The 14,040-nt window shown below is 35.0% G+C and overlaps 1 protein-coding gene across 2 annotated transcripts in view; it reads left to right on the plus strand.

The window, feature by feature from the left end:
* The window catches only part of UNC79 (unc-79 homolog, NALCN channel complex subunit), a 247,835-nt gene that overhangs the window by 85,764 nt on the left and 148,031 nt on the right, over positions 1 to 14,040 (plus strand). For both annotated transcript variants that reach the window (XM_047738927.1, XM_047738926.1), the window contains exon 8: positions 11,378 to 11,442. In XM_047738927.1, the coding sequence (XP_047594883.1) occupies positions 11,378 to 11,442 (65 nt within the window). The remainder of the gene's footprint in view (positions 1 to 11,377; positions 11,443 to 14,040) is intronic.

The following is a 14,040-nucleotide window of genomic DNA, read 5'->3' on the forward strand; positions in this document are numbered from 1 at the left end:
AGGTCTCAGGTACTCCCCCAGTCCATGTTAAAAAAAAAAAAAGAAGTTTATCTGTGTTTTAGTTGGGTTTATATTAACCTGTCTTCACATTTATGAATTCTTTCTTCTGCTGTTTGTGCCCAATCTTTTTAAAAAAGTTTATTTAATTATATATATGTGTATATGGTGTTTGTTTGGTTTTGTTTTCCTTATCCCTCTTTCTGAAATTCCAATGACACATATGGTAGAGCTTTCTTCCATGTCTCCTATGAATAATTTTTGTATTCTCTTCCCTAATTTCATCTTTCTGTGCTTCATGCTGAACCTTTTTTTCCAACTTATCTTCCTGTTCACTAATTCTTTAGCTTCCCAGTTGTATTCTTAGTTTTGTTAATTATATTTTTAAGTTCTAAATTTCCATTTGGTGATTTAAAGGAGAAATACCAGTTCCTTGATGATTATTTTCTAACTTGTCTTTTACTTTATAGAACATATTAAGCATAGTTATTTTAACGTTTGTTTCTGATAATTCAATTTTATGAATCTCTGGAAATTCTGATTTTATTATCATTTCTTTTTTTTACTTGTCTTACATTTTTATGTATTTTTAAATTTTGTGAAAGACAATAGATAGAAAAACTATAGATAGAGCTCATTTGAGGTTTAGAATGTTTTATTTCATCAGATAGGGTTTGCTTTTGCCTCTGGAAATTTTGAGGCTATGGACATTGGCAATCCAGGTCACCTTAATGCAGCTCAAAAAAAAGACGTATCGTACATTCTTGAGATGATTTGAAGGTGGTCGTCAGTCCCTTTGATGGTTGGTCTAACTCTGTTTCCCTTTACTTTATAGTATGGCATTTTGGGATATCTGCCTACAATGTCTAGGGAGATTTTTAGGTCTCCCATTCCTTGATTGTCCCCAAATTTCAATTTTTGTTCTCCTACTTCAAAGAGTTTGTTGAAATCTGCTCATCATGTGCAATTGGCAGATAAAGAAATAGGCAAAGGGGGAAACATGGCCTTAAATGCCATTTTCACCTTTTGATGATTCTTTCTTTTTTTTTGAATCATGGCCCAATAGTTCTCCCATAGTGTTCTCTGGTGTTTTGTGTTGTTTTGTTTTTGGTTGGTTTATTTTGCTTTTAATCTTGTCCAGTTTTCTAATTGTTCTCAATAGGACAATCAGCTTATATTAATTTGTCTGTCATTTGTGAGGAAATGGAACCTAAACTCTTTTTCTGTAATATTGTCAAGAGTGGAATGTAAGTTATATATATATTTTTAGTTCAGCATATATAAGAATATCTTTCTATTTCTTCACACATGGAAGGAAACTGCTTCACTGTGAAAAATATGTAAATATTGTTTCATTGTTTTCTGGCATTTAGAATTATAGAAGACCGATCTTAAACCAGTGTGATTTGTTTGTTATAGAAATCATTTTGGTTGCTCTTAGAGATTTACTTATTAAAAAAACTTTTCTTAAATATATACATTTTAAAGGATTTATTTCTTTATTTGAGAGAAAGAGAGTGAGAGAGAATGAGTGGAATGGGTAGAGGGAGTGGGATAGAGAATCAAGAAGACTCCACACTGAGGAAGGAGCCCAACTCAGGGCCTGATCTCATGACACTGAGATCACAACTTGAGCTGAAGCCAGGCATTGGAGGCTCAATCGACTATGCCACCCAGGTGCCCCTTTCTTAAATATTTTTTATATGAGCATCTTTTTATTGACTTTTGCCTATAACATTAAGAGTGCTTTCCATCTGGAAATTCAGGCCCTTTTTCAATCTTTTAAAGGAAACTTCCCATTAATGAAATTTTAAATTATTGCTTTCTTCAAATTGTTTTGGTATCTTTCTCAGGAATACCCATAATTCATAGGTCAGATTTTCATTTTCTATGCTGTGAAGCTATTCTAACCACTATTTTCTGTATTTTTATCTTCTATATTCTTGGCTTCTCAGTTTGGTTTACTGTATAACTTACATGACTTTTCCCCCAAATCAGCTGTATTTATTGCTTTGAATCTGGGTTTCTAATTTTGCTCTTTTATTTTTAGTTTAATTATACTTATCGTATCTCTTGTCCAAATTCTTTTTTTTTTTTTAAAGATTTTATTTATTTATTTGACAGAGAGAGAGATCACAAGCAGGCAGGGAGGCAGGCAGAGAGAGGAGGAAGCAGGCTCTCTGCAGAGCAGAGAACCTGATGCAGGGCTCGATCCTAGGACGCTGGGATCATGACCTGAGCCGAAGGCAGAGGCTTTAACCCACTGAGCCACCTAGGCGCCCCTCCAAATTCATTTTTATCTCATTCTGTTAGCTTCCCATCTCATCATGAATTTCTTTGACTTTCTACTCCTGTTTTTATAGAGGCCATGTGTTCTCACATCAAGTTGCAGGTGCTATAATACCTTCCTAAAACATTTTGATTCATAGACTGGATAGTTTTTCTCGGGTGTCAGCTTGATAGTCTTTCCTTTGAAGTATCTATTTGGTTAGCCCTTCATTTTTTTCTTTTAAAATCAATTTTGCTGGTCCCATTAGTGGCCAAGTGGTCTGGACTATGCCCCATGGTGGCACTGTCCTAGCTGGACCACTGGCCACCCCTGCAGTGTTAACTAGATTGTTGTGTGGCCTGATGGCTATTTTCATTCCACATGTGTGCAAAGACTTGAGCTAGGCTGCATGGGTTCCATCCTGAATCCAGCATGACCTCATCAAGTTAAGCTCTCTGTGCTGGATCTGTGACCTTTGAGGATATGGCCATGGACTTTTAACTCTAGAAGAGTAGCAGCAGCTTGATTCTGCTTAGAGGACTGTCTTCAGGGATGTGATGCTAGAAAAAGGTAGGAACTTCACCTCAGTGGGATGCCCTGTTTCCATATCAGATATGATCTTCAAATTGGAGCCAGGAGAATAGCTATGGATGGTGGCAGAAGGAACACCCACTCCAGGTTGTCTAGGAGATGACTGGGGAACTGGTAATCAAATAGAAATACACCAAGAATATAAAGAGGGACTTTTGAATCAAATGAATTGCATCCATGATAAAATACCTACATATAGCAGAAAGGCTATATGGATATGAAGATTTTGCAAACATATTTCATTTTATCTCATTTGTAAACATAATTTGTCCCATCAAGACAAAAACTCCATGAACATGTCTAAGGTGGAAGAAGTTTAAAAGCTAACTTAGATTTACTTAATTTAGAAGAAAGAGCCTTTATGAACATGATGGAGATGAAAAACCATTCAGTTATAATTAATTTCAAATGAAGCATGACAAAATTCATACAGGTAGGAAAACCTATGAATATGGGAACATGTTTAGTTAGAAGTCATATCTATATCTGATTGGACACTAGGACATCCATTGTCCATCCTGGAGAGAAAACCTATGGATGTAATGAGTGTGGGAAAGTCTTTACTGATCAATCATCCTTTACTAGAAAAGTGAGATCTCATACAGGTGAAAGATACTATGAATGCCAATTCCACCAGTAGTAGAATTCCACCATTTAGTAGAAAAATGTATCTCATTAAACACCAGAGAATTCAAATTAGAGAGGAACTATGAACGTGGAAATGACTTCAGTAGTAGTTCTTATCTTAATCAGTGCGTACTGGTAATAAACCCTATACATGTAATAAATGTGGGAAGCTATGGTAGGTTGTTATAGCAGCCCCGAGATACTAAAACATCATTATTGCATATAAACTTCAAATCATCAAAATTACTTTGGCAAGAAGAATTCTGAATTTTTTTTCTCTTCTGAACATGTGCCAGTTAGGATTCCTTTGTGTTGAAAATGACAATACAGTTATTTTTTATTAAAGGGTTGTATCATTTATTTATTTATTTGTTTATCTATTTATTTTTTAAAGGTTTTATTTATTTATTTGACAGAGAGAGAGAGAGAGAGATCACAAGTAGGCAGAGAGGCAGGCAGAGGGAGAGGGAGAAGCAGGCTCCCTGCTGAACAGGGAGCCCAATGCGGGGCTCGATCCCGGGACCCTGAGACCATGACCTGAGCTGAAGGCAGAGGCTTAACACACTGAGCCACCCAGGTGCCCCCCAAATGACAAAACATTTAAAATTTAGTTAACAAAAGGAAGTTTATCAGTACATATCATGGGAAAGTCCAGTATAGCTACTTCAAAGGAGAAATAGAGATAATTTGACATTTTGCGAAAAGACTCAATATTGAGTCTTCTGATCCATGAACATGGTGTATCTAACCATTTATTAATTTTTCTCAGCAGTGTTTTCTAGTTTCCAGTGTATAGGTCTTATAGATATTTGTTAAAGTTATTCCTGAATACCTCATGGGTTTGGATGCTATTGTAAATAGTATTTAAGAATTTAATATTCTACTTGTTCATTGCATAATAAATAATTACATAAAAAAATGTAATTGAATGTATTTTTACTTTCTATCCAGTGACCTTGCTAAACTCTCTTGGTTTTTGGAGCTTATTTGTAAGTTTCTTAAGATTTTCTGGGTACATGATTATCCTCTCTTGCAGATAAATATAATCAAAATTTTTTCTTCTTCCTTCCTAGTTTGTCTTTCTGATTTGCCTGCCTGCTTCCTTTCATCCTACCCTCCCGCTCTCCCTTCTTTACTTCTTTCCCAGCTATCTTCCTTCCTTTCTCTCTTTCTTTTTTTCATTGCTCTGGCTCATATTTCCAGTTCAGTATTGAATAAAAGTGCTGCAAGTGAATATCTTTGCTTTCTCCCCCAGGTCCTAGGAGGCTTGTATTCAGACTTTTGGAATTAAATCTGATGTTTGTTGAAGGCTTTCCACAGATGCTTTGTATCAAAGTGAGGAAGTTCCTCTTTATTCTTAGTTTATTGAGAGTTTTTATCATCAGTGAATGTCAATTTTAGTTAAATACATTTTCTTCTAGTGAGATGATCACATGACTTCTTTATTTTGTCGATACGGTAAATTACATTGATACACTTTGTGTTGTGAATCCAACCTTATATTAACTGGGGTAAGGCCCATATTGTCAGCTATATTATGTTGCCACACTCAATTTGCCAGTTTTTTAAGTTTTCTTGCTCCTACATTTATGAGGGGCATTGATCTAGTTTTCTTTTATTATAATTGTTATCTGTTTTGTTTACAGAGTAATGCTGACCTCAAAAAAATGGGTTGGGAAGAATTTCATCCTGTTCTGTTTTCTTAAAGCATTTTTGTAGGATTTGTATTTTTTATTCCTTAACAGTTAATAGAATTCACTGGTGACACCATCTGGACTTGAGGTTTTCACTGTAGGAAGGTTTCACATTATCGATTCAATTTAATGTTATGGGGCATTTAAGTTTTCTACTTTTTATTCAATCATGTTTGTAATTTTGTTACCTGTTTTTTGAGGAATAAACAATTTCTGTGTTTTGTCCAACTGACCAAATTTATCGGCATATCTGTAGGATCTGTGGTGCTGACCTAGCTTTCACTCTTGATACTGATAATTTGGTATTTTCTCTATTTTTTTTTCAATCAGGCTAGCTAGGTGGCTTATAAATTTTATTGAACTTTCCAAAGAATCAGTGCTTGGTTTTATGATTTTCTCTCTTGGTTTCTTATTCCCAATTTCATTAATTTCTGCCTCTATCTTTATTATTCCCTCTGTTAACATTGAGTTTAACGTGTTCTTTTTCTGTCTTATTAAGATAGAAGCATAAATTTTTTATTTTAGACATTTTATGTGATCTAATTCAAGAATTTAAAGCCATAAATTTATCTTTAAGCATTGTTTTAGTTTCATTCCACAAATTTGATATGCTGTGATTTCATTGAATTTCAATGCAGTATATTTTCTAATATTTCTTTCGATTTTTCTTTTGATTTATGGGTTGTTTAGAAGTGTGTTTTTTTAAGTGCACAAATATTTTGTGATTCTTCAGATATCTTTTTGTCCATTTTTAGTTTAATTTCATTGTGGTCAGGAAATTTACTTTATGATTTCATTCCATCTAAATTTTTCAGCCTTATTTTATGGACCAGAATATTGTCTCAAGACTGAGAGAGGATTGTTGAAATTTACAGGATGAATTATAGACTTATTTCTCTTTCAGTTCTGTTAGTTTGTTTCATTTAATTTGAAACTCTATCATTAGATGCACACATATTTGTGATTATTATGTCATTTTGATGAATTGACTCTTTCATCATGAAATATCTTCTTTATTACTAGTAATATTATTTGTTCTAGAGTCTACTTCTCTCATATTTATATAGACATTCCAGCTTTCTTGTAAGTAGCTTATATAAGTGTGGTGTATTTTTTTTCCTGTTTACTCTTTTAAAAATATTTATTTATTTGAGTAATCTCTACACCCAATGTGGAGCTCAAGTTCCCAATCCTGAGACCAAGAGTTGCATGCCCTTCTGACTGAGTCAGCCAGGTCCACCTCTGTTCACTTTTAACTTATCTATCTTTATATTTCCAAGTGTGTTTCTCACAGGCAGAATATATTTGGGTAATGTTTTTTTGAAAAAATTAAATCCTTTTTGACAATCTCTGCCTTTTATCATTTACATGCCATGTAATTATTGTTTAAGTCATTTACATTTAATGTAATTACATATGGTTGGGCTGAAGTCTGTCATCTTCTTTGCTCCCTTTTTTTTTTTTTTAAAGATTTTATTTATTTATTTGACAGAGAGAAATCACAAGTAAGCAGAGAGGCAGGCAGAGAGAGAGGAGGAAGCAGGCTCCCTGCTGAGCAGAAAGCCCGATGTGGGGCTTGAACCCAGGACCTGGGATCATGACCTGAGCCGAAGGCAGCGGCTTAACCCACTGAGCCACCCAGGCGCCCCTCTTTGCTCCCTTTTTAAAAAAATATTTTGTCTTCTTTTTGGTTAATTGTTTTCAGTATTTCATTTTATCTCTGCATTGAATTATCAGCTATACCATTTTTAAGAAGAATTGCTCTAGGGTTTACAATATGTACTTTTAACTTCACAGTCTACCTTCAAATAATATCATACTAGTTTACATGTAATATAAGAACCCTGGGCACTTTCATTTCCTCCCTCCCATAACTTTTGTTCTTGTTATCAAATATTTACTTCCATATATATTTTTAGTTTCATAATACATGGCTGTTATTGTTTTAAACAGTAAATCATTTTTTAACATTACACAGATATAGGTAGAAAGTCCTTTGTTCACCATATTTGCCATGTGCAGAACACTACGTCTAGTGTAGGTCCTAGCTTCCATCTGGTATCATTTTCCTTTAGGCTTTCTTTAATGTTTCTTGTTGTGGAGCTCAGCTGGCAATGAATTCTCTTATCTTGTGTTTGTCTTCAATTAGTCTTTATTTTATATTCAGTTTTGAAGGATATTTTCATTGGCTATAGAATTCTAGGTTGACAGTTTTTTTCTTTCAGCCTAATAAAGATGTCGTTCCATTGTCTTCTGGGTTGCATTGTTTCTGACGAGAAATCAGCGATCATTCTTATCTTTGTTCCCCTGTAAGTAATGTGTCTGTTTTTTGTTTTTTGTTTTTTTCCTGGTTGCTATTAAGATTTTCTCATTATCATGGTTTTTCATGAGTTTGATTATAATGAGTTTTGGTGTGATTTTCTTTGCTTTTATTTTGCCTAAGATTCATTGAGCTTCTTGGATCTGTGGGCTTATAGTTTTTATCAAATTAAAAAAAATTTCATTGCTTTTTCAAATATCTCCCTCTTCCCCCCTTTTACTCCTTTGGCTTTTAGCCAGATGTGCTTTATACTGCCTAATATTTTCCCACAGCTCACTGAAGCTCTGTTTATTTTTCTTCCAGTTCTTCAGTTTCAGTAGTTTCTGCTGCTGTGTTTTCTAATTCACTGATCTTTCCCTCTGCATTGCCTAATCTACCATTAAGCCCATTCAGTGAATTTTCCATGTTCTATATTACATTTTTAATTTTAGAAAATCCATTTGGTTCTTTTATGTATTTTTCATCTCTATTCTCATTGTGTTCATATTTTCCTTTGAATGTGTTTATAATAGCTGTTTTTAAGTTCTTGTTTGCTAACTCCCTCATCTTCTATAATTTCTGGGTTTATTTCTATTGATCAGTTTTCCCCCCCCGATTATGGGTAACATTTTCTTTCTTTTTCAAATATTGAATAATTTTTACTGGATGTTGGACTTTATGAGTATTACATTATTGAGTATCTGGATTTTGTTTTCTTCCGTTATAGTGTTTTGAGGTTTGTTTTGGCTCTCAAGTTACTAGTGGATCAGCTTGACCCTTTTAGGGCTTGTCCTTATGCTTTGTTAGGGGGAGACTGGAATAACTTTTCCCCTAATGTTAGTTTAACCATACTGCTAAGGTATAACCTCCTAGAGTCTTTATTGAATGTTCCAGGTTTTTACTCAGTTCCCTTCACTCTGGTCAGTTGGAACTTGAATATCTCTCAGATGAGATGTAGGAATTCTTCTGCTTACAGATCCTGCATAGTTGTCCTCTAAGTAGCCTATAGAATTTTGTCTTACACATGTTCTGCTTATTATAAAGCCAAAGACCTAAAAAGATTCTTACTCAGATTTCTGGAGCTCTTTCTTAGCATAACTCCCCCTTCTTTGCTATACTACGTAGCAAATATAAGTCACCTTGCTTCTTTATACTCCAGGTTTTGTCCCCTCAATTCAATGAAACCACCCAACTGTGCTTATCTTTCTCCTTCCATACCCAAGGTCCAGAAATTGCTTCCAGGAAGAAAGCCAGGGTGATTGTAGGACTGGCTTTATTGTTTCTCTTCTCCCAAGGATCATTGTTCTGCACTACCTACTGTCCAATTTCTGAAAACAGTTGTTTTGTATATATTTTTGTGTTTTATAATTGTTTATGATGGGAGGGCCAGACCAATACCAGTTACTCTGTTGTAGTTAGAAGCAGATTTCTTATCTGCCATGTTTTTAGATTATATATATTTTTATTTTTATTTTCAAAGGAAGGGAAATCTATCATGACTGAATTTATCATACAGTAAGATATGTAGATTGATCCTATATCAGAATCAATTGTAGTGGTTTTCCTAATTAAAAAATACCTGTTCTCTACCTTTAAGGATTTTGATTCAGCAGATTTAACATGAGTTTCAGGCATCATATATTTGAAATCTTGACAAGTGATTTTTGATGCCCAAGAAAAACTAATAATCCCTATTCTGGTTAGTGTAAAGATTAGTGTGACTTTGGTAAACTAAGTGAGGTATCCTACAATCTATTCTTAACTCACTGACACTCTGTAAAAACGAAATAAAATATTAGAGGAGTAGGACCTCCCAGATATCCCCACCATCTACATGTAAAGCATTAATTTCTGGCAAGGCAGGAGTCTTTAGAGCCCTGTTCAAGTGCTGTGGCTTTTGTACATTCTTATTTCCTTGTACCTTTGCCATAGCAGTTGTTACATATCTTGACTGTTACTCCTGTCTATAAGCTTCAAGACTTCTTAATATTTATAAAGTGATCTGCAAATATTCTCATAATACAAGGATTCAGTAATGGCTAGCAGATTTTATCTTGTGTGCCAACTCTGTTTTACTAGTGGTAACTCTGTGGACCTCTGTGTTGAGAAGGATTTTAAGGCCACTTCTGGACTCAGCAGGAAGGAATGCTCTTATGGATTAGTGACATCTGTCTTGAGTTTGGGATTGGAGGAAAAGACACATGTCCTATGTATTTGCAACTCATATACTGCTAAAGGCAGTCTTTTTTGCAAGGTTTCTCTAATTACAGAAGAAAACTTGTTGCTGCTATCTATATTCATCTTGACTTTTCCACATGTAAGAAACATTTTATGGTCATGGAATGTCTGTATTCAAATTATTTCTTCATTTATCCATTCTTTCCTGATTTATTTATTCTTTTGTTCTCCCTAAAATTATAATCAATATGATACTGTGCTTTTTAGAGTAGTGGTTTTTGTTCTGTATTTCTTGTCTTATTTTAAATAAATTGACCCATTGTGTATTTTTTCAAGTCAGTGGCTCCATTGACCTTATTTTCCTAAATTTCAAATCAGACACATATCTTCTTTAACCATTGGCTAAAAGATTTGAAGTTGGAACACCCCTGGCAGAAAACTTTGTATGGTCTGGAAGAATAATTCATATTTTTTAATTATAATTGGACATATAACTAAGTAAAAATATCCTCTCATCTGCCAATTCTAGTATATTAAGCCAATCATACTCCTGTAAGATTAGAATTTGACAATTTAGAAAATTTTCCTACTTTCAAACATGTAATTTTATTGCATTTTAATTTTTATTTATTTTTTTTAAAGATTTATTTATTTATTTATTTATTTGACAGAAAGAGAGCACAAGTAGGCAGAGTGGCAGGCAGAGGGAGAAGGAGAAGCAGGCTCTCCATTGAGCAGAGAGCCCAATGTGGGGCTTCATCCCAGGACCCTGGGATCATGACCTGAGCTGAAGGCAGCCACTTAACTGACTGAGGCACCCAGGCACCCCTTTATTGCATTTTTAAATGATGGAGTATTGTTAGCTAAGTGCTTTGAACTACCAAATAATCTAGATAAAGATAATTACTTGTTGTGACTTTCATTCTGATCTATCCCAGATCACTTGGTCTTACCTTCATTCTGTGTGATACTGTGTTAAGGAGTGGGTATTAGCAAATTAGCAGAGGTTAATGTGGGTCACAGTCTGTGGTATGAGATATATATATATATATATATATATATATATATATATATATTTCATTTGGGCAAGAAATTCATTTTCCATTCTCTACATTTGGTGAGAATGGGGTGGAACATGGGATAGTGGAGGTTGCCTTACCATTCATTTCAGTTATTATGAGTTTGAAATACTTCCTGGTGCTAGAAATCTAGGATGCTCAGCTTAATATGTACTACAATGGAAAGATCAGTGTTAAGAACCAAGAGATAGAGGTTTTAGTCTCAAGTTGTCATTTATTAACTCTGTGACGCCAATGGGCTACTTAAACTTTGTAACTTCCACTTACTAATACAGGAAATGAGATTTATAATCTGCTATACCTATTCCACAGGGCTACTGGCAGAATGAAGTGAAACCATAGATATGTACAAACCTTGGAGAACTTAATGATAGTAGTATATCATTGGGAAGTAATATAATGGCACTGTTATACTACCTTATACCTTATACGAGCTTTTCTCTTCTATGGAAAAATAAATGGAGTTATGATATCTTTGTTCAATTTTTAAATTTGTCTTAGATTTAAAAATGATTATCTTAGGAAGCCTTCTGATGATGGTTCTGCTTAGGAAGAAGAAACCTAGTGTCATATCTGCTATGCTTTTACTAGGGCTCTAATAACTTCAATGAGGAGAGTTCATCAGCTATGCTTTGCTTTACAGCTTGGAATCCCATCCACTGCCAGCACATTGAATGCCACAACGCAATTAACAAGCCAGCTGTGAAGGTACTGTTTTATTAGCTAAATATGGTGCCATATTGTATGTATGTATGATAAGTGGTCAGATTATCAGGAGCTGAATGACATGGAGTAGACTGCATCCTTCTCCATAAAGCAGAGAGGCCTGCGCTCTGTGGTAAACTCAAGCACTTCGGTGTTCAATCTGACTGTGCTTTGGTGGATTGGTTGAAGACAGAGCAATGAATAGTGGTGACTGAAGGGTTTGGCTATGAGTTCTTGGTCAAGTGGTGTGTAGCAATGAGTAATTATTAGAATAATCCTGGTGGAACTCTTACATAGTCCCACTTGGCTTCTCTATTTGTTAATAAACTCAAGGAAATATACTTTGCCCCTGTTTCACTCATTTCAGATTATGAGAGTTTGGTATATAACTGCGAATTCAAGAGTCATATGACCAAAATGAGTAAAATTGTTAAATTTTGGCTCACATCATAGATATGACTTAGGGGTAGTTGGGGAGCAAACACATGGAAAAAGTATGTTAGAGGTAAGGGAACAGGGGTTATTTTTTTAATTTTTTAATTTTTAATTTTAATTTTTTAGATTTTTTAAATTTTTATTTATTTGGCAGACAGATCACAAGTAGGCAGAGAGGCAGGCAGAGAGCCTGATGCGGGGCTCGATCTCAGGACTCTGGGATCATGACCTGAGCCAAAGGCAGAGGCTTTAACCCACTGAGCCACCCAGGTGTCCCAAGGGAACAGGGGTTTAGAGAGGCAAGACACTTTCCTAAGCCAGAACCAGGTACCTTCACTCTAAGCCTTATTCTTGTTCTACCACCACAAATTTCCCTGTCTTGTTATAACCCTGAATCTTTGAAGTCAAATGTTAAGAAAAACAATCACACCTTTTAACAAAATTACTTATGGCATATCTGTTGGTTCAGTACTTGGCTGGAGAGACCTGTGTCTGGATTTGCAAGGATTAATTTTTTATAATAAGAAGAGTAGGAGTAACATCAAGTCGTTAGAGTTCACAGATACCTATTAGAACCTAGTGTCCTGAGAGTTTGCCTCCCTTCTTCTATAAACAGGAAGATTGTGAAGATTACCAGATAATAGAAACATGATAGTATCATTTTATAGAAACCGAGTGGAAGAGGTAACATGAGATATAAGAAATATAAATATAAATGGAACCAAAAAAGAAGTACAAATGGACCAAAATGTGTTTCATATATCAGAAAAGTCAGAGGAGTGCCAATAATAACATAGTCATCCAGACGTATCTTACTAGCAGAGGACCTTCTTGTATTATTATGTTTCATCTCTGCTTTTGATAAAGTCAAGTTGAATGAACTTATGTTGAGAAAGAGCAAATGAGGGAAATCCAGCAGTGTAGGCTCAGTCTTGCCCATTCTGCTGTGATCACACCTCCTCTGAACTTCCACAGACGTTTGGGACTCCAAGGTACTTTTCTTCTGTGCAAGGACATTCTGAGACAAACACGTGTTGCGCTCATATGTTATCCCTGGATTTTAGCTTAATTCTTCCAGTGGTGAGAATCATGCAGCTCTCTTACTTTAGTTTCTTTACCTGTCCTTTCCTCTTCTGGCTTATGTTACAATGCCCTCTTTTGGTTCACTCAGACACCAACAGAAAGGAGGTACTTGTCTCTTTCCACTTATTTTTTTCTTTGATCTTATGTCAGATTACATTCTCAGGAGTCCTTTGACTTCATAATTACTAATGATTTTTGGTTTCCCACTCCCCAAAGACATCACAAATTAGATTTTCTCCCATTCTTCTCTGCAAACAGCTTAGCCCACCCCTCTGGCTGGCCTTTGCTTTGCTTACTGGCTATTCCTTGTAGCCAGTCCTGCAGGACATGCCAAACCATCCTACTTTGTCTTCCATTTTTAGGTGAGGTGAAATTCACATCAACTTAACCATTTTAAAGTGAACGATTCAATGACATTTAGCACATTCATAATGCTGTGCCACCACCACCTCTATCTACTTCCTAAATATTTTTATCAGCACCCCCTCCAAATTTTATTTTCTGAACTCCAGCATTCCTAAAGAGTTTTCTTTTGTATTTTTACTCTGCTTCCCTGTGAGGTAACATTCTTGTTAATGCTTCCTGTGCTGGGGCTGTTTTTGCAGGACAATAGATCTGGCTTAGTATTGTTTTTTCATTGCAATACAAGCATTCCCCAAACCCAGGTGGGTATGACCATGTGACATACAGGTCAAGGGTACCCAATATCCAGATACTTACAGAATAATGTTCAATGAAAAGGAAGTCATCCTTTATAGTATGATGCCAATTTAATTTAAAATCACATATATATATATATATTTATACTCATATTCCTGCTCATCAAAATGTTATTACTGGTTGTATTGAGATGGAGGGTTAATGAGTTATTTAAATTTTCTTCTTTTCTCCATTTTCCTAAGCCTCTACATTGGGTATAAGTGTGTTTATAAATGGAAAATAACTACTTTTTAATGGAGCGGTCAGATATGAACATATTAATATAGATGTAAACTGACATGTTTAGAGTAAATGGAATTGACCCTACTGTCCACAAATGTGATGGGTCATGTGACCTAATTCATTTACCATGTTAGAGGTCAC

Source organism: Lutra lutra, chromosome 7, assembly GCF_902655055.1.
Source record: "Lutra lutra chromosome 7, mLutLut1.2, whole genome shotgun sequence".
Taxonomy (NCBI): Eukaryota; Metazoa; Chordata; class Mammalia; order Carnivora; family Mustelidae; genus Lutra; species Lutra lutra.